The sequence below is a fragment of the Macaca nemestrina genome, chromosome 12 (genome assembly GCF_043159975.1).
Source record: "Macaca nemestrina isolate mMacNem1 chromosome 12, mMacNem.hap1, whole genome shotgun sequence".
NCBI lineage: Eukaryota > Metazoa > Chordata > Mammalia > Primates > Cercopithecidae > Macaca > Macaca nemestrina.
This window is the reverse complement of record NC_092136.1, coordinates 68,875,903-68,903,736: the sequence shown is the minus strand read 5'-3', so window position 1 is coordinate 68,903,736 and position 27,834 is coordinate 68,875,903. Positions and strand designations below refer to the sequence as shown.

General features: G+C 41.5%; 1 protein-coding gene and 1 pseudogene across 1 annotated transcript; both read right to left on the bottom strand.

The window, feature by feature from the left end:
• Nucleotides 1–9,476, bottom strand: part of LOC112424454 (olfactory receptor 52D1-like) — a 29,287-nt pseudogene extending 19,811 nt beyond the window's left edge.
• Nucleotides 9,477–24,714: 15,238 nt separating this feature from the next.
• On the bottom strand, nt 24,715–27,411 carry LOC105468610 (ubiquilin 3). The gene is made up of 2 exons (XM_011718809.3): nt 27,290–27,411; nt 24,715–27,009 (listed from the first exon to the last, which is right to left on the bottom strand). The coding sequence occupies exon 2, from the start codon at nt 26,971–26,973 to the stop codon at nt 25,006–25,008; it is 1,968 nt and encodes a 655-aa protein (XP_011717111.1). The 5' UTR covers nt 26,974–27,009; nt 27,290–27,411; the 3' UTR covers nt 24,715–25,005.
• Nucleotides 27,412–27,834: the final 423 nt, after the last annotated feature.

Below are 27,834 nucleotides of genomic sequence, written 5' to 3'. Positions count from 1 at the left end.
CATTCTCACCATCTGTTTCTTTGTTTGATCACCCATTAATAGTCTGGGCTTCCAGAGCTCAGGGCCTTCACTGCCTTCACAATCGCGATGGCCCCCCGGTCCTACTCTCTCTCTGAAACTGTCTTTTTCTTAATCCTTCGACTTTGCTGGACTTCATCACCCCCATGACCTGGTGTTGGGTCTGATCACCCCAACACAAATCCAAGTTCCTTTTTTAACAGTAATGCTTTAGTAATCTCAGTTCTGAAATAAGTCCACCCATCTTCTTCCAACTCTTCAGAGATGATCGTTGTTATTTGCATTATAAATTAAAAGCCTGTCATTCAGGGAGACTAATAGCCTAAGGTTATGGCATTTATTGACAATATCTCATACATTGTCCAGTATTTTATTATGCAAAGATTATGAGATCTGTGTGCAGATGACCATAGACTTATCTACTAGCTGCGTGAATTAGGGCATCCCACTTTACCGCCCTCAGCCTTCGTAAAGTGTTTATTATAATCTCAGAAACAAAGCAAATATTCAATTCCGATTGCTGGCAGTTAGTAGTATTCAGCTAATAATTCTTAAAGTCATAAAGGTATGCTAAGTTTTATTATAGCTGCCTGACTTAATCTGCAGTGTTCATTTATTTGCTTTTGAATTGATAACCATTTTAATACTTCATCAGACTAGGCATTTCATCTGTGCCTTGCACATAATTAATAAGCACTCAATAAAACATTATGGGAAAAGTGTTAGAGATTATACTAGTATGTATCATAGTCTTGGTTGATTTAATGAATAAATGATGTCTTAATTATGCTAATGTGTTGGATAATGAAAATGTATGTCTAGCACAGTGTCTGGCACACAGTAGGTATTCAGTAATTTGATTCTTGTTTATATTACACTGAGGCTGTTCAGATATAGTCACATCCACAAGAATCAGGACAAAGAGTATTTTTATCTAGAAAAGCAATTACAGGAAAAAGTTTCACAAGTTCATAGGTAAGACAAGAGGATAAGTGTCAGCTGTGACCATGGAGAGCTCCTAGTTCAGCTGTGGAGGTAAATTCATGCACAAGGAGCTGTCACAGGTCAGGGACAGTCATGTCTTGGCCCAGAGGAGCTCAGAGGAGAATGATCAGAGGTGTACAACAGATTAGAAGAGGAGGAGGTACCAGACAATGGTGCAGGAAGGAGACAGCAAAGAGGATTACTGAAAGAGCTTGAGGAAGCTGGGGGTGATTACATTTTGAGGGGTCCTCAAAATCCAGGCCCAGATGAGAAGACACAGGCAGCCCTTACAAATTTTATAAGTCAGTCTCCAGTGAAATATTGATGGATCAATCTCAATCAGTTGTTACTGAAGTTTGAAATAAAGTAATGCAAATCACTAACACAGAAAGACAGGATTTCCCAAGGTGAAATTTCACTGATTACCACATTCCAGTGTTCAGCATCATCTTTCCCTAAAAAGGCATAAAATATGGTTTTACCTATGCACTAAAAAGAAATTCAGCTTTTGAGTATAGATAGATGTCACCAACCCTAGAGCATGTGCAAATCATTTAGACTGCTGCATGAACCTGATCCTGCTAGAGCCTTAAACAGTCCTTCTCCTGGACCACTTTGAGAAATGAGTTCACAGTTTGGCACATAAATCAGTGCAATTGCCAAATTGCAAAGAAGAGTTAACAATAAGCCTAACCTCAGAATCTTGTCCTATTAGGTAAACTTGTTCCTTTATCCCCAAGTCTAGCCATTTCAATCTGTGCTGAGGAAGACTCTCTGAATTCAATTTTAAGTAATTCAGCACTGGTAAGGCCCTGAAGAACTACCCTGCCAAGTTCTCCCCAATTCCATAGCACATCTCCAGAACCAGAATGCACCTCACCCCACCAAGTCTCTCTCTCTCACAAAATAAACATAAACACACACACACACACTCACACACACAATTTTCTTGTCTATGTAGGATTCAAAAAAACAACAAATAAATTCTTCCCTCTGAGTGCTGAAGAAACTGTTTTCTCTCTTCCATCTCACTCCATGTTATTTGACTTTATTCTGATGTGCTAACAATGGTTCTCAGCAGCACAGAGACATTCAATTTGCTATTATAAATATATTAATAGATAATTTCTTCATTGTGATTTAGATTATTCTCTTAATTTTTTCTAACTGAGATTCTAAATTCCCAAAGAGTTAGAACTTAATTTGTACCTTTCTCTGTGTAAGGGCAAGATAAGACACACTTTCTATTCACTTGTTTCAAGGGAATTGATTGATTCTGACTATGGAGCAGCACAGAGCCAAGATCACAAATTCTGGAATCCAAGAGCTCTGGTCCCTACATCTTTGTTAATCAGGAGCTATGTGACCTTAGGAAAATTACAGACCTTCTCTGTGCTTGCTTATTCCTCTGTATAATGTTACATAACCTGTCTTGGTGTTTAAAAGAATCAATGTAGTTGCTATGTCAGGAGTAGAGCAAAAAAATAATGGGGAACCAGGATAGTAACAATGAATCTGCTTAGAATGCTATTGCAATGCCAGCAATTTTCACAGAGTGGTAGCAAGGAAGATGGTTACAAGGAGTCTGATTCTGGGTATATTTTGAAGGTTACACCAACAGCACTTTATAACAATTGACTTTCATCAAGAGAGAGAAGTCAAGGATGCCTGTAAGGTTTTTGGTCAGAACAACTGGAAGTGTGGATTTGCCTTTGTTTGTTTGAAGACAAGGAAGACAGGTTTGTGGAAGAAAATAATTAGTTCATTATCTCTAAGGTATACTAGAGGAAATGTCTCATAGGTTTGACTACAAAAGTCAATCATTCAGTGAGGAGTCTAGACTAGAAATATAAATTTGGAACTCATCAATATATACATGGTATTTAAAGTCAGGCAACTGGGCAAAAACACCAAGGAAATTAGATACAATAGAAAGATAAGAACTCCCAAGTGAAGAAGTCAGAGAGATAAGAAGGAATCAACAAAGGAAAGTAGGAGGGGTAAAGGTCTTTGAGGGATGGGTTCATTTGAAAGTTCGTGATGTCTAGGAATATAAGGGGAAGTGTTTCAAGAAAAAAGAGGAGGTGACCAACCGCATCAAACACAAGAATTACTCAAATATGGCTGTAAGGCACGAAGAATGACTGAAAAATGACCACAGTATCCAGCAACACAGAGATTTTTGGCTACCCTGGCAAGCATGGTTTCAAACTTTAGAGTGATATAGGTAAGGCTTAGTATAGTAGTGCTAAGGGAAAAAGAGGAAAGAAACTTGTGTCAGTGAGCATGAACAACTCTTTGAGTAGTTACTCTGGTTGTAAAGGTGATCAGAAAAATGACTTGGTAGACAGAGGAAAAAGGGGACAGAAGACATTTGTTTTTCTTGTTTTTGTTAGTGTATTCTTTTTAAAATTAGAAAATAGCAGGATATCAATTAATGGAAATGAATCACTGGAAAAAAAAGTTCGATGATACAGGAAAGAGAGGAAGACTGTTCTTGAATAGGTAAGGGTAGAAGGAATCTAGCATTTTTGTGAAATAGTTGCATTTAGTAATTCCATCTACAGCAGCAGGAGAGCAGGCAGAATATATTGCCACTTATGCACATAAGTGGGTGGATGTGGAGGTGAGAATTTGTGAGTATTCTTTCTCACTGTATCTGTTCTCTCAGTGAAATGGGAAGTAAAGTCTCCAGGCAAACATGAGAATAGAAAAAGAGGTGTTATCATCTGCATGAGCCAGGAAAAGTTGTAAAAGAATATGCGATCCCCCAAGGACAGCAGCATAGATTGAGAAGACCAATGACAAAAAAAAAAAAAAAATCACAGGCTGTGCTACTAGTGTTAAGCCTCACAAAGAACATTTTAAAAGGAGGCAGGCTAAGAAATACCCATTGGATTTGGCAATTAGGAGGCCATTGCTGATGTTAGGGAAGGTGATTTCCATGGAACAGGAGGGCAAATCCAGAAGCCAGTGGCAATAGTTAGAAAAATGAATCTGAGGAATATGAGATAGAGAGTGCAGGGAAACATTTCCAAGACTGGAATGTGCAGGAAGAAAGGATGTCCTACAGAGAAGAAAACACAGATAAGAAAAGTCTAGTTTATTTAATGGTGACAGAGGATGACAGGGACTGTACAACTCTGATCAGAATGGAGCCTACTTCATGAGCCTGTTGAGCCAAGGTCCTTACAGCCTGATGCAGAGTCTCCTGGGCTGAGTGTGGAATGGGCACATGTGAAATGATGCCTCATACTGCCCACTAGACTCTGGACCCTGCTACTCATAAGCAAGTGATGCCTTCAGTACCCAGCCTGTACAGCCTATCTTGAAGGAATTGAACAGCAAGAAAACACCCAGGGAATCACAAGAGTAGCGGCAATGACAGATGAGGCCCTTGATTTTTGTCAGGAGTGGCCCCACTTTCCTCTTCCCTTCCCATGTGGGGAGATGTTGTAAATGAAATTGGACAGGTTCTGTGAAATTTAATCATATTATTGTGGGGAGCAGGCTTTCAGATGTGTTTTGGGAAATTAAAGCATTCACTGAGCATCACAGATATCAATTACTGATATTCACCAATTAAACGTGAGGTAGGAGAGTTTTTGGAGCACAGAAACGGAGAGATAACTACTTTGATGAGTATCTATGTGGAAAGTAATGTGCTGCGTGTTAAATATAAATATGTGTAGCTTTACATAAATCTTTGCTAATACACAATAGATAGTATCAACACCAACTTACAGATGGGAAAACAGACTCAAGAGTTTCAGTGACTTTAATGACGGACACTTACTAGCCCTAGCTACATTCTAAGCAATCTCTGCTAAGATATTCACATATTTAATCCTTACAATAATTCTAAACTATAACTCTTATTTCTTTTCTCTATTAATTAGGTAAACAGGACTAAAGATGTCAAGCAATCCATAGAAGGCCATTCAAGTAACATAGATAGTGCTTCAGTTTGAAGTTAGGACATTTTTTTTTCTCCAAAGCTCATGCTCTTGAGACTGAAAAGATGGAAATAGAAGTTTCATTCAAGATTTGAATGAAGGGAACCTATGTGTGTGGCAAATTGGGAAAGGTATTTGGCTTCTCCCAGTCCTGTGTGTGTGAAGGGTGGGAGAATTTGGCATCAGACTCAAGACCAGTTCCTGAGGCAGGAGTGCTCAGTGAGTCTAGCACAGTAGTCCCCGCTTATTTGCAGTTTTGCTTTTTATGGTTTCAGTTACATGTGCTCAGCCACAATCTGAAAATAAAGCACAAAATTCCAGAAATAAATATTCACATAAATTTTATCACAGTATATTGTTATGATTATACTATTTTATGTTATTTTTAATCTTACTGGGCCTAATTTACAAATTTCAGTTTATCATAAGTTTGCATGTAGAGGAAAGAAACAGTATACATAGGGTTCAGCACTATCCACTGTTCCAGTCATCCACTGGAGGTCTCGAAATATTTACTCTGCAGATAAGAAGGGATGGCTATATTTCACAGGGATATTGTGTAAGGCACTGTGGCCCAGGCAAAGCTTAGCAGAGGCTACTGAAACTGAAAACCTGCCTAGGTGGATGTAGCTTAAATTTTCAGGTAGGGTTTCTCTTTTGTTCCACTTAGGAAGAATCTACCACCTCTCCCAAAAGATTGCAGCTACAGCCTTTCTATTTGTCTCTCTACCATTAATCTTGCTACCCTCCAATCTCATTTTTTAACTTTGATATAAAGTGTAAATTGGACTATGTCATCCCCTGCTTCAAACCTTCAAAGGCCCCCACTGCCTTCAGGGTACACTCCCAAACAAGTGAGACTGTTACGTAAAGCATAGCCGTCATCACAAAATTCTAGCCACACTGATCATACAGTTTTCCAACACACCAGACAGTTGAACCTCCATTCCTTTGTCCATGCTGTTTCCTCTACCTGGGATGCCTTTCTGGCTTGTTCACCTGGCAAATGGTTGCCTGCTACCTACCTTATAGGACATTGATTTAACATCACCTCTTCTCTGATCATTCCCTCCTTTGTAATCTTGGGACTAGGCTGGTAATACTTGGGACTAAGCCTGGAATATAACAGGTGCTAATTGTTGAATGTTAGTGAATGCAGTAAGAAAGATATGGACCCAACCTAGCTGTCCATCAGTGGATGACTGGATATAGAAAATGTGATATATATGCACAATGGAATACTATTTAGCCATCAAAAATAAAATGTCTTTTGCAGCAATATGAATGGAACTGGAGGCCCTTAAGCAACTCAGAAACAGAAAAACAAATACCATATGTTCTCACTTATAAGTAAAAGCTAAATAATGTATACACATGGACCTGGAAGAGTGGAATAATAGACATTAAAGACTCAGAAGGGTGGGAAGATACAATTGGGGTGAAGAATAAGAAGTTACTGAATGGATACAATGTATATTATTAAGGTGATGGTTACACTAAAAGCCCAGACTTCACCACTACCCCACATATCCATGTACTAATACTGCACACAAACCCCTAAAATTTACACAAATTTTTAAAGATAAATTAGTAAATGAACATTTATTTTAATAGACAAATAAATTCATGCTTCTTCTTAGGATACCGGCCTGCAACTAGCAACAAAGTTAAAACTCTTTATTTTTTGAAGGAGTAAATGCTAAAGGGACCAAATAGCATACTAACTTCGGAAAGAGAGAAAAATCATACAATGAAGCTGGAGGTAAGAGTAGGGGTTAGTGCTCAATGCCTTTGTAACATCTGTTCTGCTCCTAGATGCATCTTTGTAGGCCCCATGCCGGCTCTTCTAAGGTCCTGGCTTCATTTGACCAAAAAGTTCACCTTGCAATACAAATACTTACCAAGAATACTCATGGTGATAATCTCCTGGTATGAACCACACATTATTTCTGGAAGAAAAATGAAGTTTAGTGACCCAAGATGTTATTGTAAGAAGCAGGACCAGAACTCAGAACTCTGGACTCCCACAGCAAGATTGAAAATGGACCCATCTGGGCACTAGATTTACCAGATCATAGAGCTGTAAGACACTTGAAGTACTGATAAGGAAATCTGAGTTCATGAGTAGCAAAAGGATGTGTCCAGTACTAGAAGCCATAGAACAGGAATTAAAAGAAATCAAAGAATGTGTAAGCAGAAACTCAGTTGTGTGTAAGAAAACCCAATTCCTCCTGAGGAAGAGAAAGAGCTGGAGTCCTTTAAAAATTAACTGTCTGTTTTTCTGTGGCTAGTGAGCCTTATCTCTCCTCCTTTCCCAGGCATTGTGAAGACCCTGTTTCTGTAGCTGTGCAGCTGCAAGGTAACTAGACAGATAAACTCAAGCTATAAAACATGTTTTTCCTTGGAAAGTAATAAATGATGTAATGCACGTCTCAATTAATTGAATAACTGTCTTTGTTTCTTGCTTCTGTAATATGCTTCCCCCTGCACAGATCTCCCCCCACCCCACAAAATGCTTAAAAATCAACTCTTTGTTCAGGGCTCAGTCCTTTGGATGTTAATCCAACTGGGCCAGTGCACCTAAATAATATCCTCCTCAACCCAGCGGTCTCTCTGATTCCTTCTCAATCCCACTACAGCCAAGTCCCATAGTTTGTAACACAGTGTTTCTCTTTTCCACTTATGAATTTATCAATGATCCCTCATAGCTTTTATACTCTCCTCATCTTCTATCTCAGATTGATAGGTTAGGCCAAATCCTTTTCCAAGGGAAGAAGTCTCACAAAGAGATTTGACTCCAAATCTGTTTGGTGCTAGTCCCATAGATGACTGGGTTCAGTAAAGGAGGCTGCAGCAGACAGAGATTAACCAGAAAGACGTGCACATGCTTGGGGACCCAGTGGTGGCCAAAGCTGTGGTTGAGAAATGTGAAGGCAGGGATGTAGAAAACGAGGATGATGCCAATGTGGAAGCCACAGGTACTCAGAGCCCTGTGCTGGGCATCACAAGATGGAAGATGAAAGACAGCATGAAGGATAAGGCCATAGGAGATGCCAATGAGGATAGACTCCAGTTCCATGACCAGCAGAGCCACAGTCAGCCCACAGGACAATACTGACAGTGATGTTGGCATAGGCCAATCAGGCAATGCCCATGTGCTCACAGTAAGTGTGTGTCAAGACACAGTGACCACAGTAGGAGAATCACCTCAGCAAGAAGATAAAAGAGGAGACAATAGCCACACTACAAAATATCCCAACAAGGCAAATCCTACCTATGACAGCATGCTTGAGAGTGGTTGTATATCTTAATGGGTTACCGATAGCCACATATCGATCAATGACCATGGAAAGAAGGACTGAGGACTCCAGAGCGTAGATAGAATGGATGCAAAACATCTGGGCCAGGCATCCACTAAAGGAAATCTCACCAGCATGGAGCTACAAAATGGCCAGCATCTTGAGCACAGTGGTAGAACCGAGAGCCAGGTCAGGAACTGAGAGAAGGCAAAGGAATGGGAACATGAGTGAATGAAGGCTATTGTTCCTGGAAATGACCAGGATGAGGGCAGCATTTCCAGCCAGTCCCACCAGGCACATGGCACAAAAAAGGATTGAAATCCAGATAAAGGCAGCCTCCAGCCCTTGAATTCCCATCAAGATAAAAATTTCATGTAGGCTGCCACCACTGATATTGAAGGCTATCAGGATACCCATTTGATGTCAGCAGACACTGCAGCAACTACTGCAAGATAAAAAATAAACAGCACAGTCCATTATTGTAGCACCTGTTCTCTCTCTAAGGCAAAAGATGCTTCACAGGTGCCTCCATTCAAATACTCATTAAAGAATTATTCTGCTCCCATCACCTTGCTTTGACCATGACTGTATTTGAGAATCTAACATCTTTCCAAAACGTCTTCTAGATTTTTCTTTCCTGTTTCCCTCTCCCTCTCTAGTGTCTCAGTTAGAAAAAGTGACAGAGGCCAGTGCATAATGTCATCATCCTACAGGACCAAAATCAGCAGTCACATGGAAGGGAAACCAGATGCTTTTTCTTAAAGTGGTGGACACTGCTATTTTCGGCCAGTGAAAATTCCTGGCAGTCCTGTGGGGTCTTGATAGACACTCTGATGATGCATGATGATGGCTCTCCACAAGATATCAGCTGGCTGTCCCCTGCTTCTTCTCTAGCCCAAGGCATACTTTTCTGGGAACAGAATGCAGGGTCACCTGAGGACACTGTGGGACACAGACCTGTGGAAGCCCAGATGTGGCACTGAGCACACCTGGGTGCAGGGATCAGGAGATGTCCAGTGATGTTCTCTCATCCACATACTGTTGGTGCCCTGCAGCCACCTGGCTCCCATAGGGATGGCAGCTGTTCTTGTCCTGGGCCAGCCTTAGGGGAATAGGGGATATGATGTCAGTGATGAGGTTATAGTTGAAAAGCAGACCTGAATGGATGAAGGGAAGGGGATCCCCTGCCTGAGGTTGGATTTTTTTTTTTTTTTTTTTTTTTTTTTTTTGAGACAGAGTTTTTTGCTCTGTTGCCCAGGCTGGAGTGTAGTGGCACAATCTCGACTCACTGCACCTCTGCCTCCCAGGTTCAAGTCATTCTCCTGCCTCAGCTTCCTGAATAGCTGGGATTACAGGTGCATCCCACACAACTGGCTAATTTTTGTATTTTTAGTAGAGATGGGGTTTCACCATGTTGACCAGGCTGGTCTCAAACTCCTGACCTCAAGTGATCCACCCACCTCAGCCTTCCAAAGTGCTGAGATTACAGGCATGAGCCACCGCACCCTGCCAGACTCTGTCTGTTATTTGCTTTAAACAGCAACAGAAACAAAATAAATGTCTTTATCTGGAAACATGTTTCACATCAGCCTGTTCCACTGTTGAAAAATCCTACTATTTGAGTTTGATAAAGGAATACGGCTAAATGGAAAAGACATTAATCCTAAGAGCTAGCTTAGGAAATATTGATTTCAGTCACCTATCTTCCACTAAATTACCATACACTGGCCATGGCCCAGCCAAGGTCTCGAGTCCTTGTTCACATAGGAACAGAATGAAGATATGTATAATTGGTCTACCCCATCTCACCGGGGTCTAAAGGCAGCTTGCACTTCTGAGACCTCAAGGTTGAGAAATCGATGTACATAATTATAAAAAGACATCATCATGTCCCCCATATCAAGGTTTAGAAATCAATCTGCCTTTTTCTAAAAAGTCATCATCATGTTCCCGTCTCAAGGTTGAGAAATCTATCTATATTGTTCTAAAAAGACATCATTTTCCCCCAAGAACTTATAAAATTTCTCTCAGATAAATGAAGTATTATCTCAACTCAGAGAATCAGAGCTGAGACATGAGAAATCATAAGAAACTAACAGTTTGACTCTAGGTCTGTTAGACTTAACTATTAGATTTAAGGTATTAACATACCGGAAGAGGAAACTTGTCACTTAGGAGAAGACATATTTCAACTGTAAAAGCAGAAAACAGTAAGTCTCCAAAGAACTGTGTTGACCACTCCAGGCCAGAGGAGCCCTAGGGTAAAGTCATATCTCTGCAGCAATTATTTTTATGGTGGTGGATGCATCAAACTATCTTAGGTTTAAACCATTAACTGCTGCCATATACTTAACCTTTTTTTTCTGATTCTAGAATTTTCAATGACTAAAAACTTAGGATTTGGCTGCCTAGAATAACACCTCCAGAAGATGCTGTTAGACATAAGTGACTTGAACATTTAGATCCCTCTGCAATTACCTTGTTCATCATATATTTATATATTTTTTTAAATTGTAATTAGTTTTAACCAGTATATCTAGGGTACAACCAATATTAAGACTTGATACTTTGTAATTTCTGAGTTTGAAAGAACTTCTCAGCCAGGTGATACTTCACAGACTGAGCCTCATAACTGGCTGGCAGCCAGTCAGACTCAGCATAACTTATATCATACAAGTATTGCTAGCAAAACCAATTCCTCTGAAGATTCCCATTGGGTCATCCCTAGTGGAATCAGATATCCAAATTAAAATTTCTGCCTTTTTTTAGCAAATGTATTAATGTGTGGCAGGAAATAACATTCCAGGTAACAATTATTCAGAACCACTTTTGCATATCTCATGGTTCCAGAGATTTTTTTTCCCCACATAGACTTTGAGGTGAACCATTTCTTTGTCTCTTCCTCTGTGGATTTTGTTGTCAGTACCTGAATGTCTCCTTCCCAAGCATCACATGATGGCCTTTCCCAGTCCATTTACACACTTGTCTCTCTTAAGGCAGGAGCTCCGTCCACATTACCCACTGAGTTCTTCAGCACAAGAACCATACTTTTTCTGGAGGAGCTGACATCTTTTGAATATTTTACATTGTGTATATATTCCTTTTAGAGTTATAAAATAAAGTAACAATAATCAACTTGCCAATAAACTATTTAAGTAATACAAAAAAAGGAGTCTGGACTTTCTGGAGTGAAATAATCCTGGTTTAAATCCCACTGCCATCACTTCATAACCTTCAACAAGTCATTTTTCCTTTTTAAGACTGGGTTTCATCATGTATGAAATGATATTTTCTCAAAGATTTATTTTGAAGATTAAGGAGATTATTCCTACAAAGTACAGGTCAAGATGCTTGGCACAGAGCAGATGTCTATTAAATATTATTATTTTAATACAAAAAATCTTTGGTACATCTTGTGGTCAGGTTGGTAACTGGATTGAACAGAGAACAGATAGGTCTGTCAGGGCCGACCAAAGGTTCAGGGACATTTTTAACAGCAGATGATATGGACAACTCCAAACATACTGGTGGAGAAAGTATGGTATCCAGAAAAACCTTCTGTCAGAAGGGGCATTAGCAACATAATGAAAAAGAAGTTTGCAGCTGCTATCCCCCTAGAGAAACACCAATTTTGTCAACTACCCATAAACAAGAATACCTTTGTCAGAGCCCTGAAGTCCAGATGAGAGATTCTAGCACTCCAGTGGAACAAAAATATTCAAGAGTGGATGCACTGAAGGAGTTCATCACCACTAGACCAGCCATACAAGAAATGCTAAAAAGAGTTCTTCGATTTGAAATGGCAGGACTATAATTAGCAACATGAAAATGTATAAAAGCATATAACTCACTGGTAAAGGTAAGTATAAAGTCAACATCAGAATAATGCTGTAATGGTAGTGTGTAACTCACTTTCAATCTTAGTATAAAAGTTAAAGAAACTAATTTTTAAAATATCTATATGATAATTTGCTAATGGATACAGTGTATTATGTTATAAATTGTGACATTAGTAATACAAAATGTGTAGGTGAGGAGAAGTAAAATGTAGAGTTTTTGTATGCAGTTTAACTTAGGTTATCAGCTTAAAATAGACTGTTATAAGATGTTTTATGCAAACTTTATGGTAATTACAAACTAAAAATCTGTAGTAGATACACAAAAGACAAAAATAAAGAGATCAATGCATAGTACTACAAAAGAAATCATCAAATCAAAAAGGAAAACAAGAAGAGAGGAAGAAACAGGAACTACAATACAGTCAGAAAACAATTAACAAAATAATGATAGTAAGTCCTTGCCTATCAATAATCACTTTAAATTAAATGGATTACATTCTCCAATCAAAACATATAGAGTGACTGAATGGATAAAACAAGATCAAACTATATATTGCCTGAAAAAGACTCACTTTAGCTGTAAGGACACGCATAGGCTGAAGGTGAAGGGATAGAAAAGTTATTCTCCATAAAATTTGTAACCAAAATACAGCGTAGCAGGGTGGCATACTGTAATTTTTTTTAACTTCATATGTTCCTGATACATTAACCTCTCCATGAACAGTCTCTGAGCAATCCACCCCTCACCAAGTTACCAGGTGCACCTGTGTGATAAGGCTGGTTCCTGCCACAAGTTCCTCTTCTTGCCTTCCCTGATTGTGACCTAATGATATTCAAATGTACCAGTAAAATCCCCTCCTGCTTCTTGCTTGTGTAGTCCACATTGACTCTCAATGGAGGTACCTGCCCCATGGGTTCACATTCTCTCTTGGCTCTCCTGCTTGATGGAGCCTGCTCCCTAGGAGTTCTTCTCATAGGGCCCCTGGCATGGCATGCCTGTGGTTCCCTCTAGAAACTGTGATAATAAATTTTTATCTCATATGCATTTCTGAGTGTGATTTCCATGCCTTGTAACAATTTTTAAAGACCCCACAAAGGGACTCATTTAAAACACAATTGGCAACAAAAATGGAATCATTCTAAACTGCAGTGAAATGTCCCTCAGAGATGCCCTTTCACCTTTCATGGTTTAATTGCCTATCTAGATTGGGCTCTACTGTTTTTGAGGCCTTTCTACTCTGATGACATTCTTGTGTACTGCCTTACATGGCTTTGTATTACCTCTTCTGAATACTGCCAAGAATCCCCTTCCTAAAGAAGTGTAGCTCCTGTCCCAATCCCAATAACCCACTCCAGGATACTGCATTCCAACTTAATCCCACCAAGAGGGAAGCCTCTTTTGAATTGGCCATGTGATTTGGCTGTTCTTCAGTGCACCTTCAAGTGATTATAATTTGAATATCCCCTGACACTAGGAGTGGAGTTTCCCCCATCATAGAGTCATGGGTGTGTATATTGCTGAATGCTAGCTGGAAAGCTGAGGGAGCCAGTGGGCTGTAGTAGACTTCTAGTAAGTGATGCTGCCTGCCCTCAACAGCACTTGGGAGAAGAATATAATTCACTCTCCTGACCCCAAGAGTCAAATGGTCCTCCCCCTGAGGATAGTCCTAGACAGTACTTGATTAGACTCGATGCTGCTGGGACCAGTGGCACCTTCTCTGCTGCATCCTTGTAGCCATTGCTCATTGGTCCCCAACCCCAAGGGCTATCACAGATCCCATCCACAGAGGACGGTGAATCAATGAAAAAAAAAAAAAGAGAGAGAGGAAAGGAAAGAGAGGGGAAGGAACTCTTTGATCTTGTTTCCCCTGAGACACCTGAAGATGTTTCTCAGCTCATTGTAAATTACACTTAACCTGGTAAAAGCGTTGAGTATTATTAAATGCTGGTACATGTTGACATGTTAATAATCTCTTCCTTAAAGCCTGACCAACATGGTGAAACCCCATCTCTACTAAAAATACAAAAATTAGTGCAGGCCTGTAATCCCAGCTACTCTGGAGGCTGAGGCAGGAGAATCGCTTGAACCTGGGAGGCAGAGGTTGCAGTGAGCTGAGATCGCTCCATTGCACTCCAGCCTGGGCGACAGAGTGAGACTCTGTCTCAAAATAAATAAATGAATTGTCAAAAAAATAAATAATTTAAAAGACAAAATTGAGTCCACTATTGCTCATGCAGACCCCCAGGCTCTCTAAGGTTGATTGGGACACTCTAGAGAGGGTGTCCACCAGAACACTTGGAACTACCAGGATCTTCTCAGGTAAGCATTCAAAGAAAATAGAGATTACAAATAAAAAACAAGTTGAGGGGTAGAGGGACTGAGTATCCTGTGGTTAAGGTTGCTGCCTAGAGACTCTGGGTCTCTTCCTTTTTCTCTTATCAGTCAGAGACAGAACGTAAAGACAACTACAGGTGGCTAAACTCCTGTTTTAACAATCTCTCACCACGTTTGCCTCCACCTTCAAAAGAACTCAATACACCTTTTGCAAGCTACCCACGGAATTTCTCAGCAGCTCTGCCATCACACACAGTCTTTGCAGACAGGCTCTTAACTATACACACCTTTCTCCTGGAGCATAGGTATGACATCACATTCATAGTATCCTCTTCCAAGGAAATGCATTTGACACGTTCATTAATGGCATTAAACAACTAATGACTGACTACCTACTGGACTCTCCAGGAAATAGGGGCTCTTACAAACTCTTAGCGTGTGGTCTTCCACTCCCACCTGCCCATTATGTTTTGGGTTTTAAAAACCAACCTTCACAACATTGGCATAGCTACTGAGGCCTCCCTAAGACAGTATGGAACCAAACTTGAGCACTGTAGGATATTCCACCAGCAGAAGAGGTAGCTTCCGCTGTTCTCAGTTCCTTGCCAGATACCATGGTGCTGGAGGAGGTCACCCTTCCCTAAACCCCTTAGCTATCTTTGGTGATCCTTGGGATTAACTGAGTGAACAGCAGTGGCAGTTCCTGGACTATGCCAATGGCACTGCTAACCATGACAGTTGATAGAGCTTAGTGGAATGTTTCTGCTTTCCATCCATTAGCCAGGATGTCCCTAACAAAGGACAGGACCCAAGAAACATCACACTTAGCCAATCTTAAGGCAATCGCCTTAACACTGGATGCCCTGGCCAACAAATGGTCCCATCCTTATATGTATTATAAATTATCAGGCCATTACCTACAAATTGTCTTCTTCAAGGTAAAAAAAAATCAACATATTAGAATCTCTTGCTCACAAATATACCCAAAATGTAAGTCAAAACAGTATTAGTTTTAGTATATCTCCTCATATACCACGGTGACAATACAAGGCCTTGCCAAAACCCTCATTCCCTTCAGAGTTACAGACATTACTAACTGTAACCAAGATACACCCTTTACTTCTTAAGATACACCATGCATGCTGGGTCCTTGGGAGAGGCATTCAATAGAACTTTCATGTTCCTGACATGTCCCAGGTAACCGATTTAATAGACAGACATAATGATCTCTTGAAAAATCTCCTTTTAAAATTCCAGTCTGACTAATAAGCCTCTAAATGAGTTTCCGTTTTGCCATAGGCCTTATCCTATCTTTATAAATTTTCAATCTTGCCCCCATTCAATAAGGGCTGGAGGCCAGATGAAAGGCATGTACTCTCGTGGGATGCATTAATCATAGATTGTCCCACAGGCCAGAGAGCTATCATTCCGACATGCGACATATTTGAACATAAAACATTCCAAGAAAGTACACGGCTGCAAAGGCAGGGACTGAACTTCTAGAATGAAGTTCAAGTTGACAGGGAAATTAGGGGCTGACAGGGCACAAAGTTCAACTGCTTGACCTTCTGACCTAGGTTTTCTTAAAAGCTGTCTATGAAAAATTGGCCCCAGTGCCTCCCTATCCTGTTTTAATGTGGAGATATGACAGTACAGCCATTCAAAATAGCATTTACATTGTTAAACTCAAGCCTTTGGTTACTCTTTGACCTATTTCTGTGAATAAATCTATTTCTGTGAATTTACTTTATGAAAATAGGATTAATAAATTTGGACCAGCTCTGGGTCCCACTCTTGTTTCTGTCTGCACAGTCAACCTGGATATCATTCATGGCTTTCAGTAACACTCACACATGCTTAAGAGCAGCAAGTCTACATCTCTGGATTAGACAAATAATCCAGTATTTTTTATATTCCTCTGAATATGCCCAGAACACTTGAAGTCTAATAGGGACCTCAACTAACAGGGTCAAAACAGTATTTTTTATATTCCTCTGAAAACCCTCTTCCTCTAGTTATTCTCCTTCTTAGAGGTCACTATCCTCTTAACTGCACAAGTCAAAAGCCTACTGTCCCATGGTTAATTCCATCAGCAAGCCCTTTCTACCAAGCCTCCAAAATATGTCCTGAATCTACCACCCTATCAGTACTATTATGACACAAGTCTAAACAATCTCTTCCCTGGGCTTCTGCAGATCCCAGTACTAGCTTGTCAGCTTCCACTCTTACCCTCACCATCAACTGCCAACTTAACAGCCAAGGGAAATGAGTTCATTTCACTATCTTAATTAAATTCCCATCTGTGACTAGGACTACCATGGTCCTAATGATACAGTAATGAGAACATGGAATATGTAATCTACTCTGCAAAGAATTGCCTTTTATTTTGGCAAATAGGCTCTGGAGTGCTGATGTGATCCCTGCCTAGCCTAGTGGTATAAGAGACCGTGAGCTCACATTCTTGGCCCCTTGACCTGCTAGACCATTTTGCAAAGGACGCATTGACCAAATTATGTGCACCCTTGTGAGAATTATGGAAGTGATGAGGACCTATGTCCACCTACTCTTCTGTGTATTTAATTTCACATATCTTTTGCCCTGCTTCTTTGCTCTTGCAGTAGTAAACCCAACTGAAAGCTACTTGAGCCAGTTCTAAATCACTATGCTCACTAGTATCTATCTCAGACCATAGTGCCACATGTGTTCTGAAGTATGTAAGTAAAAGGGTTAACAAAACTCCTCTGTTGCATGAGAATCTGACTTTCAGTTAAACTACTGGCTCTGTTTCCCCGAAAACTAGACAACTGTAAAATACCAATTATATTGCTAGTGTGAAAACTGTCATTACCAAAATGGAATCATTCATGTCAAAATCAAACTAAATGGAGCCAGAAAGTCCATTTAGTTTGGGACCTTCATAAAAGGAGGATCCTTATGTATATATGCCTGATAACAAGAACTGTCACAAGGGACTCTGCCAAAACCACACCTTGGAATTAAGCCACTTCGATGAGAACATCTTTCCAGTAATAGGCAGTCCTAACTGTGGCCTTGCAAGTAGCTCTACTAAACCACAACCCTGTAGTCATGTCACTTCTATGAAGACCCACTCCTAGCTGTGGTCAGTGCACATGTTACCATCTGTGGGAAGCCCCTATGACCAATGAACTTTTGTTTCAAAACAACCTTCATATAGTTCCTTTTGCCTTTGAACGTTTTCCCTTGCCTCCACCTCCCTGAATATGCCTATGATCTGTCAGAGCATGCATATCCCAGGTTATAGTCCTATTTATTCCTGAATAAACTAATTTATTTGGCAAGCTTGTCTCTCTGCTATTATTTAGGTTGACACTAGGCAGCATTGTCTGTCATAGAAATGACCCTTGATTGGCAAACTTTTCTGAATGGGAAGAAGTTGTAATGAATCATAAATACCTGTTGGAGATTCCATGCTTTGGGCAGCCCTGAGTCTGGGGAAATTATAATAAGGCGTTTCTTGCAGAGTCTAGAACACAGGTGTATGGAAGGCTGAAAAGCATATTAGCTACTATGGGGCATGAGGGCTTAACCTGCAGCATCTCTTTGACTTGCCTGATACAGATTTTGACTGCTTACACCTGGGAGAAGATGACTTCTGGGTGGCTATACTAACCTATGCCTGGGTTACAATAAGAACTCCCACCAAATGAGGAATGCCTGATTCTGCCCTACTGGTGATTTTTGCTTTGTTTTCTGTGTGCTTTGAGTAGATTCGGGCTAAATGTGGCGTATGATAGTCTTAAAAGCTTATTTAACTATATCAAATAAAATCCTGATGGGAGTAGCAAAAGTTACCTTCTTATTATACTTAGGATAAAATCCAAATTCCTTGACTAGCTGTAAAGCCTCACATAGTTGGACTCCTGCCTGTTTCCTTGACTTCCTCTTGCTGATAATTTTCCTCTTGTCTAAGAAGCTTGACCACACTGGCTTCCCTTCTCCTTCTAGAATACACCAAGTGCCCAACTTACCCTTAAGGCTGCCACAGTAGCTGTTCCCTAAGACTTTATAACAAGATTGTCCCTTTTAGTTATTCACATCACTTTCTCACTAATTCACTATCCTATCACTATATTTTGATTATATGCATAGAATTTACCATTATATGATATTTTCTCCTTTGCTTATTAATTTCTCCCTGTTGTTTTTTATTATTATACTTTAAGTTCTACGGTACATATGCATAACATGCAAGTTTGTTACATAGGTATACATGTTCCATATTGGTTTGCTGCACCCATCAATTCATCATTTACATTAGGTATTTCTCCTACTGCTATCCCTACCCCAGACCCCCCAACCCCCGACAGGCCTGGTGTGTGACATTCTCCGCCATGTCCACGTGTTCTCATTGTTCAGTTCCCACCTATGAGTAAATTCTCCCTTTCTTTAATCTTGCACATTTAATCTCATCAGAAAGCTTTGTAAATTCTATCTCCAAAATATGTTCTCAGTTGTCCACTTCTTGTCATACACACATGTCAAGAACCCTATTCTAAGCCAATACCATCTCTCACTTGAATGACTACAGAGGTCTTCAGATTGGCTCTGCTTCTCCACTTGTCACCCTCTCATTCATTCCCTGTGCAAGATGAGAATGAATGTCTCTGCATGGGTGACAAACTTTCATGACCTTGCACTCACCTGTCTTTCCCACGTCACCTTGAAGCACTCTCCCTCTCGTTCTCTGTACTCCAGACACACTGGCCTTCTTTAATTTTTCCATGAATGTATTGAGTTCTAGTCAAAATCAGGATTCTCTTTTATCCTTTCTCCTTTGCATGAGACATTTTTCCCCTAGCTCTTTGAATGTCTAACTTCCTCTTACCCTTCAAGTCTCTGTATAAATACTTCCTCCAGAGAGATTCTGACTATCCTTCTAAAAATATATCCCTCCTCCTGCCATATACACTAGCAAAATACCTTATTTCCTGCATGAAATTTGTTATAATTATAAATCAATAATCATTTATGTAATAGAAGATGATATAGGATAAGAGTGAAGAGTGTGGTCTCTAGAAAGACTGGTTCAAATTCCAACTTCAGCTCAACCATTCACTTGCTATGTAATCTTGGACTAGACATTTTACCTTCTTATGCCTTAGTTTACTTACCTGTAAAAATAGGTTTAATTATAGAGCCTACTTTACAGGGTTTTTGTAAGAATTAAACAACTGTTTGCAAAGGCTATAGAACAGTGCCTCGTTTTCTGTAAGATCTCTGTAAGAGTTAACTGAAATCTGTCATTGCCACTATATTTTAAACTCCTTAGGGTAGGAAACATAATGTTGTTTACCATTGTATTCCTAGCACCAAACATCGTTTCTTACATGTAATGTTCAGGAAATATTTATTGAACTGTGAGTGTCAAAGGGTAATTAATAACTTGGAAAACTTGATGATATATTACCAAGTTAAAAAGGTAGGTTATGAAACTATGTACAGTACAATCATGGTTGTATTAAAATATATAAAAGGACAAACATCCTGGTATTGGTAGTGCTGTCTGGGTAGTGTTTTTTTATATTCTTATTTTACCTATCTTATGTACAACTTACATACATACAAATTATTAGAAGAGTAGAGGCTTTGCAACTATTTATCAAAGATGCATACACTTGATTGCATGAGTATCTATTAAAAAAAGATCTGGCTGGGGGCAGTGGTTCACACCTGTAATCCCAGCACTTTGGGAGGCCGAGGCGGGTGGATCACAAGGTCAGGAGATCAAGACCATCCTGGCTAACACGGTGAAACCCCGTCTCTACTAAAAACACAAAAAATTAGCTGGGCGTGGTGGTGGGCGCCTGTAGTCCCAGCTACTCGGGAGGCTGAGGCAGGAGAATGGCATGAACCTGGGAGGCAGTGAACCAAGATCGCGCCACTGCACTCCAGCCTGGGCGACAGAGCGAGACTCTGTCTCATAAAAAAAAAAAAAAAAATCTGAAGTAATAATAGCACAGTTTCATCACAGCCTAATTCACTCAGAAAATATAATGAAAAAATTGTCATTCAAAATAACAATCAGAAAATGTCACGTGTAAATAAACCCAAATGTGTAAAACTTATTTGAAGAAACTACACTTTTTCTTTTTTTACAAAGAAATAAAGTTTAAAAAACAGAAACATTTCCTATTTTAAAAGGAAAGACTGCCTATTGCAAATTTCTCAACATTGCTCCAATTTATAAGTATAATGGAAAGCCAATCAAAATCTCATTTGGCCTTTTCTGAAATTTGACATCTGCTATAAAGTGTACTTGGAAAAACAGACAAAATTAGTCAATGATATTTTGCAATGCCAGGCATTATTCTTTTTGTCATTCAATATTTCAAAGTTAAAATAATTGAGGAAGTGTAGTATTAGATGAAATAAAAAGCAAAGAAACAAATAAAAACATCTACACATATATAGGCTATGGTAATGACGACATTTCAATCTAGTGTAGACATTCACAGGACTCAGGGGGTAAAAATTTCAATATCACAAATTCTGCCCTGCTCTACTTTTTTAGGGGTAAGGATTGAAGCATAAATTAAATTAACTTGATTTATTGCAGTGATTAAGCGTATAGGCTCTGGAATTAGACTATCTAATCCTGGCTGTAATATGAAGTGCTTTATAGCTTTAAGGGATATACTTCCCCTCTTCATTTGCCTCAGCTGCCCTCATCCATAAAATAGGGATACTACTAATACCTGTGCTAAAGGACTATTCTGTGGAATCAGATGTAAAAAGCTTGGAACAGAGCCTAACATATAGTAAAGCCTCAATAAGTGTTAGCTATTAATATTAAATAAAAACAAGTAATGAAATCCTAAAACATATAGAAAAAATATGGGGATATGTTTATGATGAAGATATTAGTTCTGGTTTTTTTAAAAAAAAAAAAAAAAAAAAGGAAATAACACTGATGCTTAAAAGCACTTTTTATTGTTTGGATACCTTTCTCCTTAACTGCTGTCTACTTTCCTGGCTAATTGTTACCCAAATCAGTTCTCAGTACTGCAGACTTTACCATGGTTTGTTTTTCTGCTTTCTAGCAAATCTCTTGGTCTGAAGAAAGAGTACAATTTCTTTGGAAAGGGCCAGGCAGTAGGCCCAGCATGACCAAAACTCTATGACTATCTTCTCTTCTCCACCTGTATACCCCTTGGCCTGTCCTTCCACAACCCAGATTTGATCTTGGGCGATGGCTGATAGAGAGTAAGAATAGGGACAGCAGATGGGAAGTCCTAGGAGGCCTGCTCTTTCAGCAACATCGGCCTGCAGGGACCTCCTCCCCCTAAAATTCTCATAGCTTTTATTTTCCAAAGCACAAGCTCTGGTCCTGTGACATCTTTAATTTGATTTGTATCCACCCACTGTCCCAAATCACTTTCTCATTTGTTTGCTCACTTAGTCACTCATTGTTTAACACTCATTCAATCATTGATTGCACACTTTCCATGTACCAGGCCCTACCTTAGCTGCTAGGTAGAAGACAGCGACCCTCCCTGCCCCAGAAGCCTCCTCCTCCTGGGTTCACCACCCTGGAGCCAGGCATGAGGCTGATGAGTTTACTCTCTGATGAAGCTACAGCAAGGAGTCCAAGCACCCAGCCAATTGTGAAGGGCTCTAAGAGGTTATGGCAAGAGAATCATCCACTAAATGAACACTCTTCTCCTTAGCTAAGACTCTTAGACCCGGTTCACCTGCTGTCTTCTTTGATGAGCAGGGCTTTACTTCAAACGAGCCTCAGGCTTTCTTTACCCCAGATGGAAGGCAGATAAAAACAGTAACATCGGCTGGGCGCAGTGGCTCACGCCTGTAATCCCAGCACTTTGGGAGGCCGAAGGGGGCAGATCACGAGATCAGATCGAGACCATCCTGGCGAATATGGTGAAACGTCGTCTCTACTAAAAATACAAAAAAAATTAGCCGGGCGTGGTGGCGGGCGCCTGTAGTCCCAACTTCTAGGGAGGCTGAGGCAGGAGAATGGCGTGAACCCGGGAGGCGGCGGAGCTTGCAGGGAGCAGAGATCGCGCCACTGCGTTCCAGCCTGGGCGACAGAGCAAGACTCCTTCTCAAAAAAAAAAAAAAAACCAAGTAACATTTCTTCCCATTAGGTTGTTTGTTTTTTCCTCAGACCTACCTGGCCTTCCAACTAACAGGGCTTAACTTCATATGACCCTCAGGTTTTCTTTGGCTCAAATGGAAGTCAGATAAATGCAGCAACATTTCTATTAGGTTGTTTTTGTCCTCAGACCTACCTGGACTTCCAAGGATAGAAATTTGGGGTTCAATGTATATCTTCCCCAGTCAGAGGCAGACCCAGAGAACTCGCCTTATCAACTGAAGAAAATGGAGAGGCGAAAGTTTCCTCTTCATTTCCCCTAGCACCACCATAAACAATAGGTGTTTCTTTAATCTGGACAAAAACTATCCCCTAATGGGGAGTGCAGTGAGGGGAAACTGAAGCTGTATTAGTCTGTTTTCACGCTGCTAATAAAGACATACCCGAGACTGGGCAATTTATAAAAGAAAGAGGTTTACTGGACTTACAGTTCCACATGGCTGGGGAGGCGTGCTCACAACCACGGCCAGGAGAAGCAAGTCCCATCTTCCCGGCATAGCAGCAGGCAAAAGGAGAGCTTGTGCACAGCAACTCTGGTTTTTAAAACCGTCAGATCTCGTGAGACCCATTCACTATCACCAGAACAGCAAGGGAAAGACCCGCCCCCATGATTCAATCATCTCACACCAGGTCCCTCCCACAACATGTGGGAATTATGGGAGCTACAAGATGAGATCTGGGTGGGGATACAGAGCCAAATCATATCAAGAGCCTTGTGCTCAACCTAGACATCGAAACCTAAATCGCTAGAATAAATGTTTTCCCAAAGGCTGCTTTTATCTCCTTTAAGCCTTGCGCTAGCAGCTCTAAGTTACACAGGATGATCAAAACATCCTGGGCTCCAAGTAGAGGTTCTCTCTCTCCCAGTACTGAGTCTCTGACATCTAAACACACACCAGAGCCACTTTTAGATAGCCCCCATCAAGACCTCTTTACTTCCTTGACAGGAATATAGTGTGAATGTTTCTTATGTTTACACTTCCATTTTACGACGAAACTGATTTAACAGGCTTTTACATATGTACATAGAATGTACCCATGTGAAGATGTATTTAAGCGGATGTGCATTTGTCTACAGTGAGTTTACCTGACACATTTATGTGCATATGGATTGGAAAGCATTATTTACCGGCTTGATTTATGAACTGTAGCACTTTTACCCTAGAAGTACATGGGTAATGCAAAGCATCCTTGAATGCAAACAAGGATTTAGTCTGAGATGCCAAGGGCATCTTCCCTGTGTTATGCACCTCCTATGTCGGTGCCTTTGTACATAATAGCTCTTCTGCAGGAAAGCTCTTCCCTCCTCCTTCAGAGCTTTACCTACTTAATTCTTAACCACTTTTTGGATTCTAGTTTGCAGTACACACTCACAGAAGCCTTTCCTGTCTCTCCAGACTAGATCAAGACCCTGTTCATGCTATTTCACAGCTCCTCATCTTTTTCTTTACACCACTTATTATAGTTTGTAATTATATATAATGTGAATTGTATAGTCACAATTTGCACAATTCTTGCTATAAGATCATAAATTCATAGAGGCAGGGCAGTGAGTAAAACTCTTTTTCTCATATTGAATTCCCAATAGCTAGCAGAATGCTATACACAGAGCAGGTCTTCAATTTTGAGCTTGAAGTTGCAAAAAAATAACTCTCTGAATCTAGTTACAAGGGACTGTATAAAGTCGGTGAGATTCAGGAATCTGAGAAGTCACCCTGACTCCTTTGCTGCTCTATCTGCTCAGAGATCAGCATCAAATCCTGGAAGTGAAAGCCACTTGGGGGATAGTCTTCAGGGGAAGTTAAAGAAAGAAACTGTACCCACTTTTCAGTCAGGTTAGTGGTAGGGAGCTCGGAAAACCAGAGCACCTGGTAGCAGCTACTACAGGACACAAAATCTGAAGAACCGCTGAAAGAACACTGGGAAAGTTGCAGGCCTCAACCTTCAAAAGGTTGCAACAACATTTCCTCCTCTGTTCTTCAAACCTGTGAAGAAGATCTTCTAACTTCAGATCTTTTAGTTTCCCTCCAAGTCCTTCCATCCATGTAGAGACAGCCCTTATCACTACCTCTTCTCCCGTATCCTTCCTTTTTTCTCATAGCCCACATGAATGAGACTCAGGCAAGAGTTCACATTGGAAATTGGGTGTAATTGCATCTCAAGATAGGCATAAGCAGAGCTCAGACCGGGGCCCCCCGATGGTATAGTGGTACAAGTGGTTGACTCATACACAGTGCCTCCACTATGTTTTGGCAATTCGTCTTCCTCGTTGACTCTGGAACAACATTGCCTCCACAGTAAAGGGCATCATAGTAAATTTTGTTTATAATGCAGCTGTATTCAAAAATGGGAGAGCTAGGGAAATAGGATATGGGAAAAAGGCACAGAGGAAAACGTATGGTGTGAATGACTAAGGCTCCTATGACTGTCTCAGCTTCTCCGCAGCAGCATCCACATCGCCCCCCGTAGCAATGAGGGCCTGAAGATTGGCTTCACGATTTAGAAAGCCCATGGACCGCAGTTGCTCCAGCTGCACCTGAAAGTGAGCCTCAGGCTGCAGCTGCTGGGGATTTGTACTAACTAAATCTTGCAGCATATGGAGAAAGGGAGGGGAATGGAAGCCCAGCTCTGCAGAGTCCAGTGCTGGGAACACCTCAGGAGGTGGATTTGGGAGAGGATCCTCAGACATAAGGGGATCTTCTCTAGACTGTATACCTCCCGCCACACTACCCATCCCTGCTAGGCAAGGCATGAACCAGAGTAGGAGGCGAGGTGCTTCAGTAGCTAGGACCTGCAGACCCTGCTCAATCTGCCGCAGGGCTTGCATGGCACGGGGGTTTGCCATGGCTGCCTGAAGGTGCATCAGCAGTGGCAGCTGTGGTTGTATCTCATCCTGTAACTGTGGAGCCGGATTCATGCCATCTGGCCTCAGAGATCTTGGATAAGGTGGGGATGGCAGCCAGGGAGGCTCAGGGATTCCAGGAATGGCTGCCGTGGGGGAAGAGGTTAAGGGAACAAATGGAACCCTGTTGGCAGAATCTCCCAGCCCCGAGACAAGATCAGGCAAGTTTGTGCTATGTCCAGTAGGGCTTTTCCCTGCACCATCTTGGTCTCCACCTTTTCCAGTACCATTCTCTGTGGGGTATCTCAGGAAAGCTGGGCAGGAGGACCTTCCCTTGATTGCTACTGACTCCTTGGGGAGAGGCTGGCCTGACCTAGGCTCCTGAGATGAGGGTGACAATGGGGGAACTCTGTTTACTGGTGGTGGTCGTTCCTGGCTTTGGCTGAGGGCAGATGCTGTCCCCTGTAGATAAGTTCCTAGGGACTGGGGGTTCTCGTGTAATTGCTGGAGATAGTCATAGAGTCCTATAATACCCAGAAAGTTTGGAAACCTATTTCTGATGTCAGCTGCATCCTGATCCCCATCCTGCCTTTGTTGCCTGCTACCTGAGCCTCCATGTGTAGAAGTCCAGGGGTTGGGGAGAGGGTCACAATTCTCCATCCTTGAAGGTTGGCTTGTGGTGGTGGTGGCATTATCGGTAGTGGCAGTGGCAAAGGGATTGCCACCAAACTGCTCCTGGACTGCATTAAGCATCGGGTCCATAATATCTGTGTACATAGTGCGAAGCACATTGTAGCCACCGGGAATGCTCTCCAAGTTACTGAGCACCCGGTCCTGGCTACGTATCATCTCCTGCATCATGGCAGGGTTACGTAAAAACTCCAGTGTCTGCCGCATAATTTCAGGGTTGTTGAGAATATGCCCAATCTCAGGGTTGTGCTGGATTAGCTGCTGCATATGGGGGTTGTCAAGAACCAGCTGGCGTACCAGGCCTGTGTTGGACAGCAGACCCTGGATGAAGGGGTCATCAATGAGCTGAGCCACAAACTCAGGCACAGACACATGCTGCCGCATTAGTGAGCTTGGCTGGTCAGGGAAGCCACGATAGGTCAAGCCCAGCCCATTGAGGCCTGTGAGGAGACCTAAGCTGAAGGCAGGGGGCCCATCTGCTGGGTAAATGGAGCTTGGCTGAGGGAGTGATCCAGGACTTGGGCCCTGGGTAGGGACAGAGGCAGCTGGGCACTCACTGCCCATGGCACGGCGCTGCATCTTGATGACCAGGTGGACAGTGAGGCCGTCTCGCACTCCACACTGTGCCAGTGAGTCAGGATCCTTGAGGATTTTGCCAGCAAAGATTAGAACAAGCTGATCAGGGTGGGCCTTAAAGCGCTGAGATATCTCTTCCTTCAGCTGCTGGATGGTGCATGAGTCTGTAACTGAGAAATCCTCCTTGTCTTTGGGCGTCTTCACTGTCACCTTGATGAGGTGGGGATCCTGGACTGGTGCTGGGCTGCCCTGTGGCAGGGCTTCTCCACCTTTGGCCATGGTGGCAGCAGGAGGCCCAGGTCTGTGGGGACACAGCTAGGGGCATGGGGATGGGAGACAAAGATCATCCTTTCAGGCAATGGCAAAAATAGGAAAGGTGAGCATGAAAAGGGGCTTGAATATCAGGATAGGGAAAGCTGCAGGGTCTACATGAAAGGGGCCATGAGGTTTCTGGGGCAGGATGCTTTAGGAGGATTGCAGGATTGAGACATGTTGGAATCAGGGGAGGGAAATACAGGGCCCTAGGAAAGAGGTCTGTAGTTGATGAATACAGGGACAAAGGTAGGAGGAAGGGCCCAGGCTGGGGTGTACATACCAGTCAGCTGTGGTCCCGTCCTTCTCTTTATGCAAGGCTCCAAACCTCCCTCATCTTGCTACACAGCCACCCCTGTGGCCTTCTGGGTCAGAACCCGCACTATCAGGTCCCTTCTGTGACCTCAGTGCTGACGTCACAGCCTCAATCAGAAGGTTCTTGAGACTTCTCTAACGAGCTCTGGATCCCTGGGAACTCTTGCTGTCCCATCTTTTACCACTTCTACCTTCTTCCACCTCAAGTGCCTTCCTGTGGAGACTTCTGTGGAGGCTCAGACTGGGATTGGAACATTATAAAACATCTCTCAGTCCTCTCTGTCTCCATTCAGACCCTCATTCAGCTACTTCCTGGTCCAGGGGCTTCTTCCTAGTATCCTATGTCCCAGTTTTCTGTCTTATTCAACATTAACCATGAATTCTTTACGTATTTTCAAAGTATTGATTTGCTGATGGATGGGATTTGGGGTATAAGGGAGGAGTCAAGCATGACATAATTTTTTTTTTTTTTTTTTTTTTTTTTTTTTTTTTTTACTTTAAAAGAAATCGTTA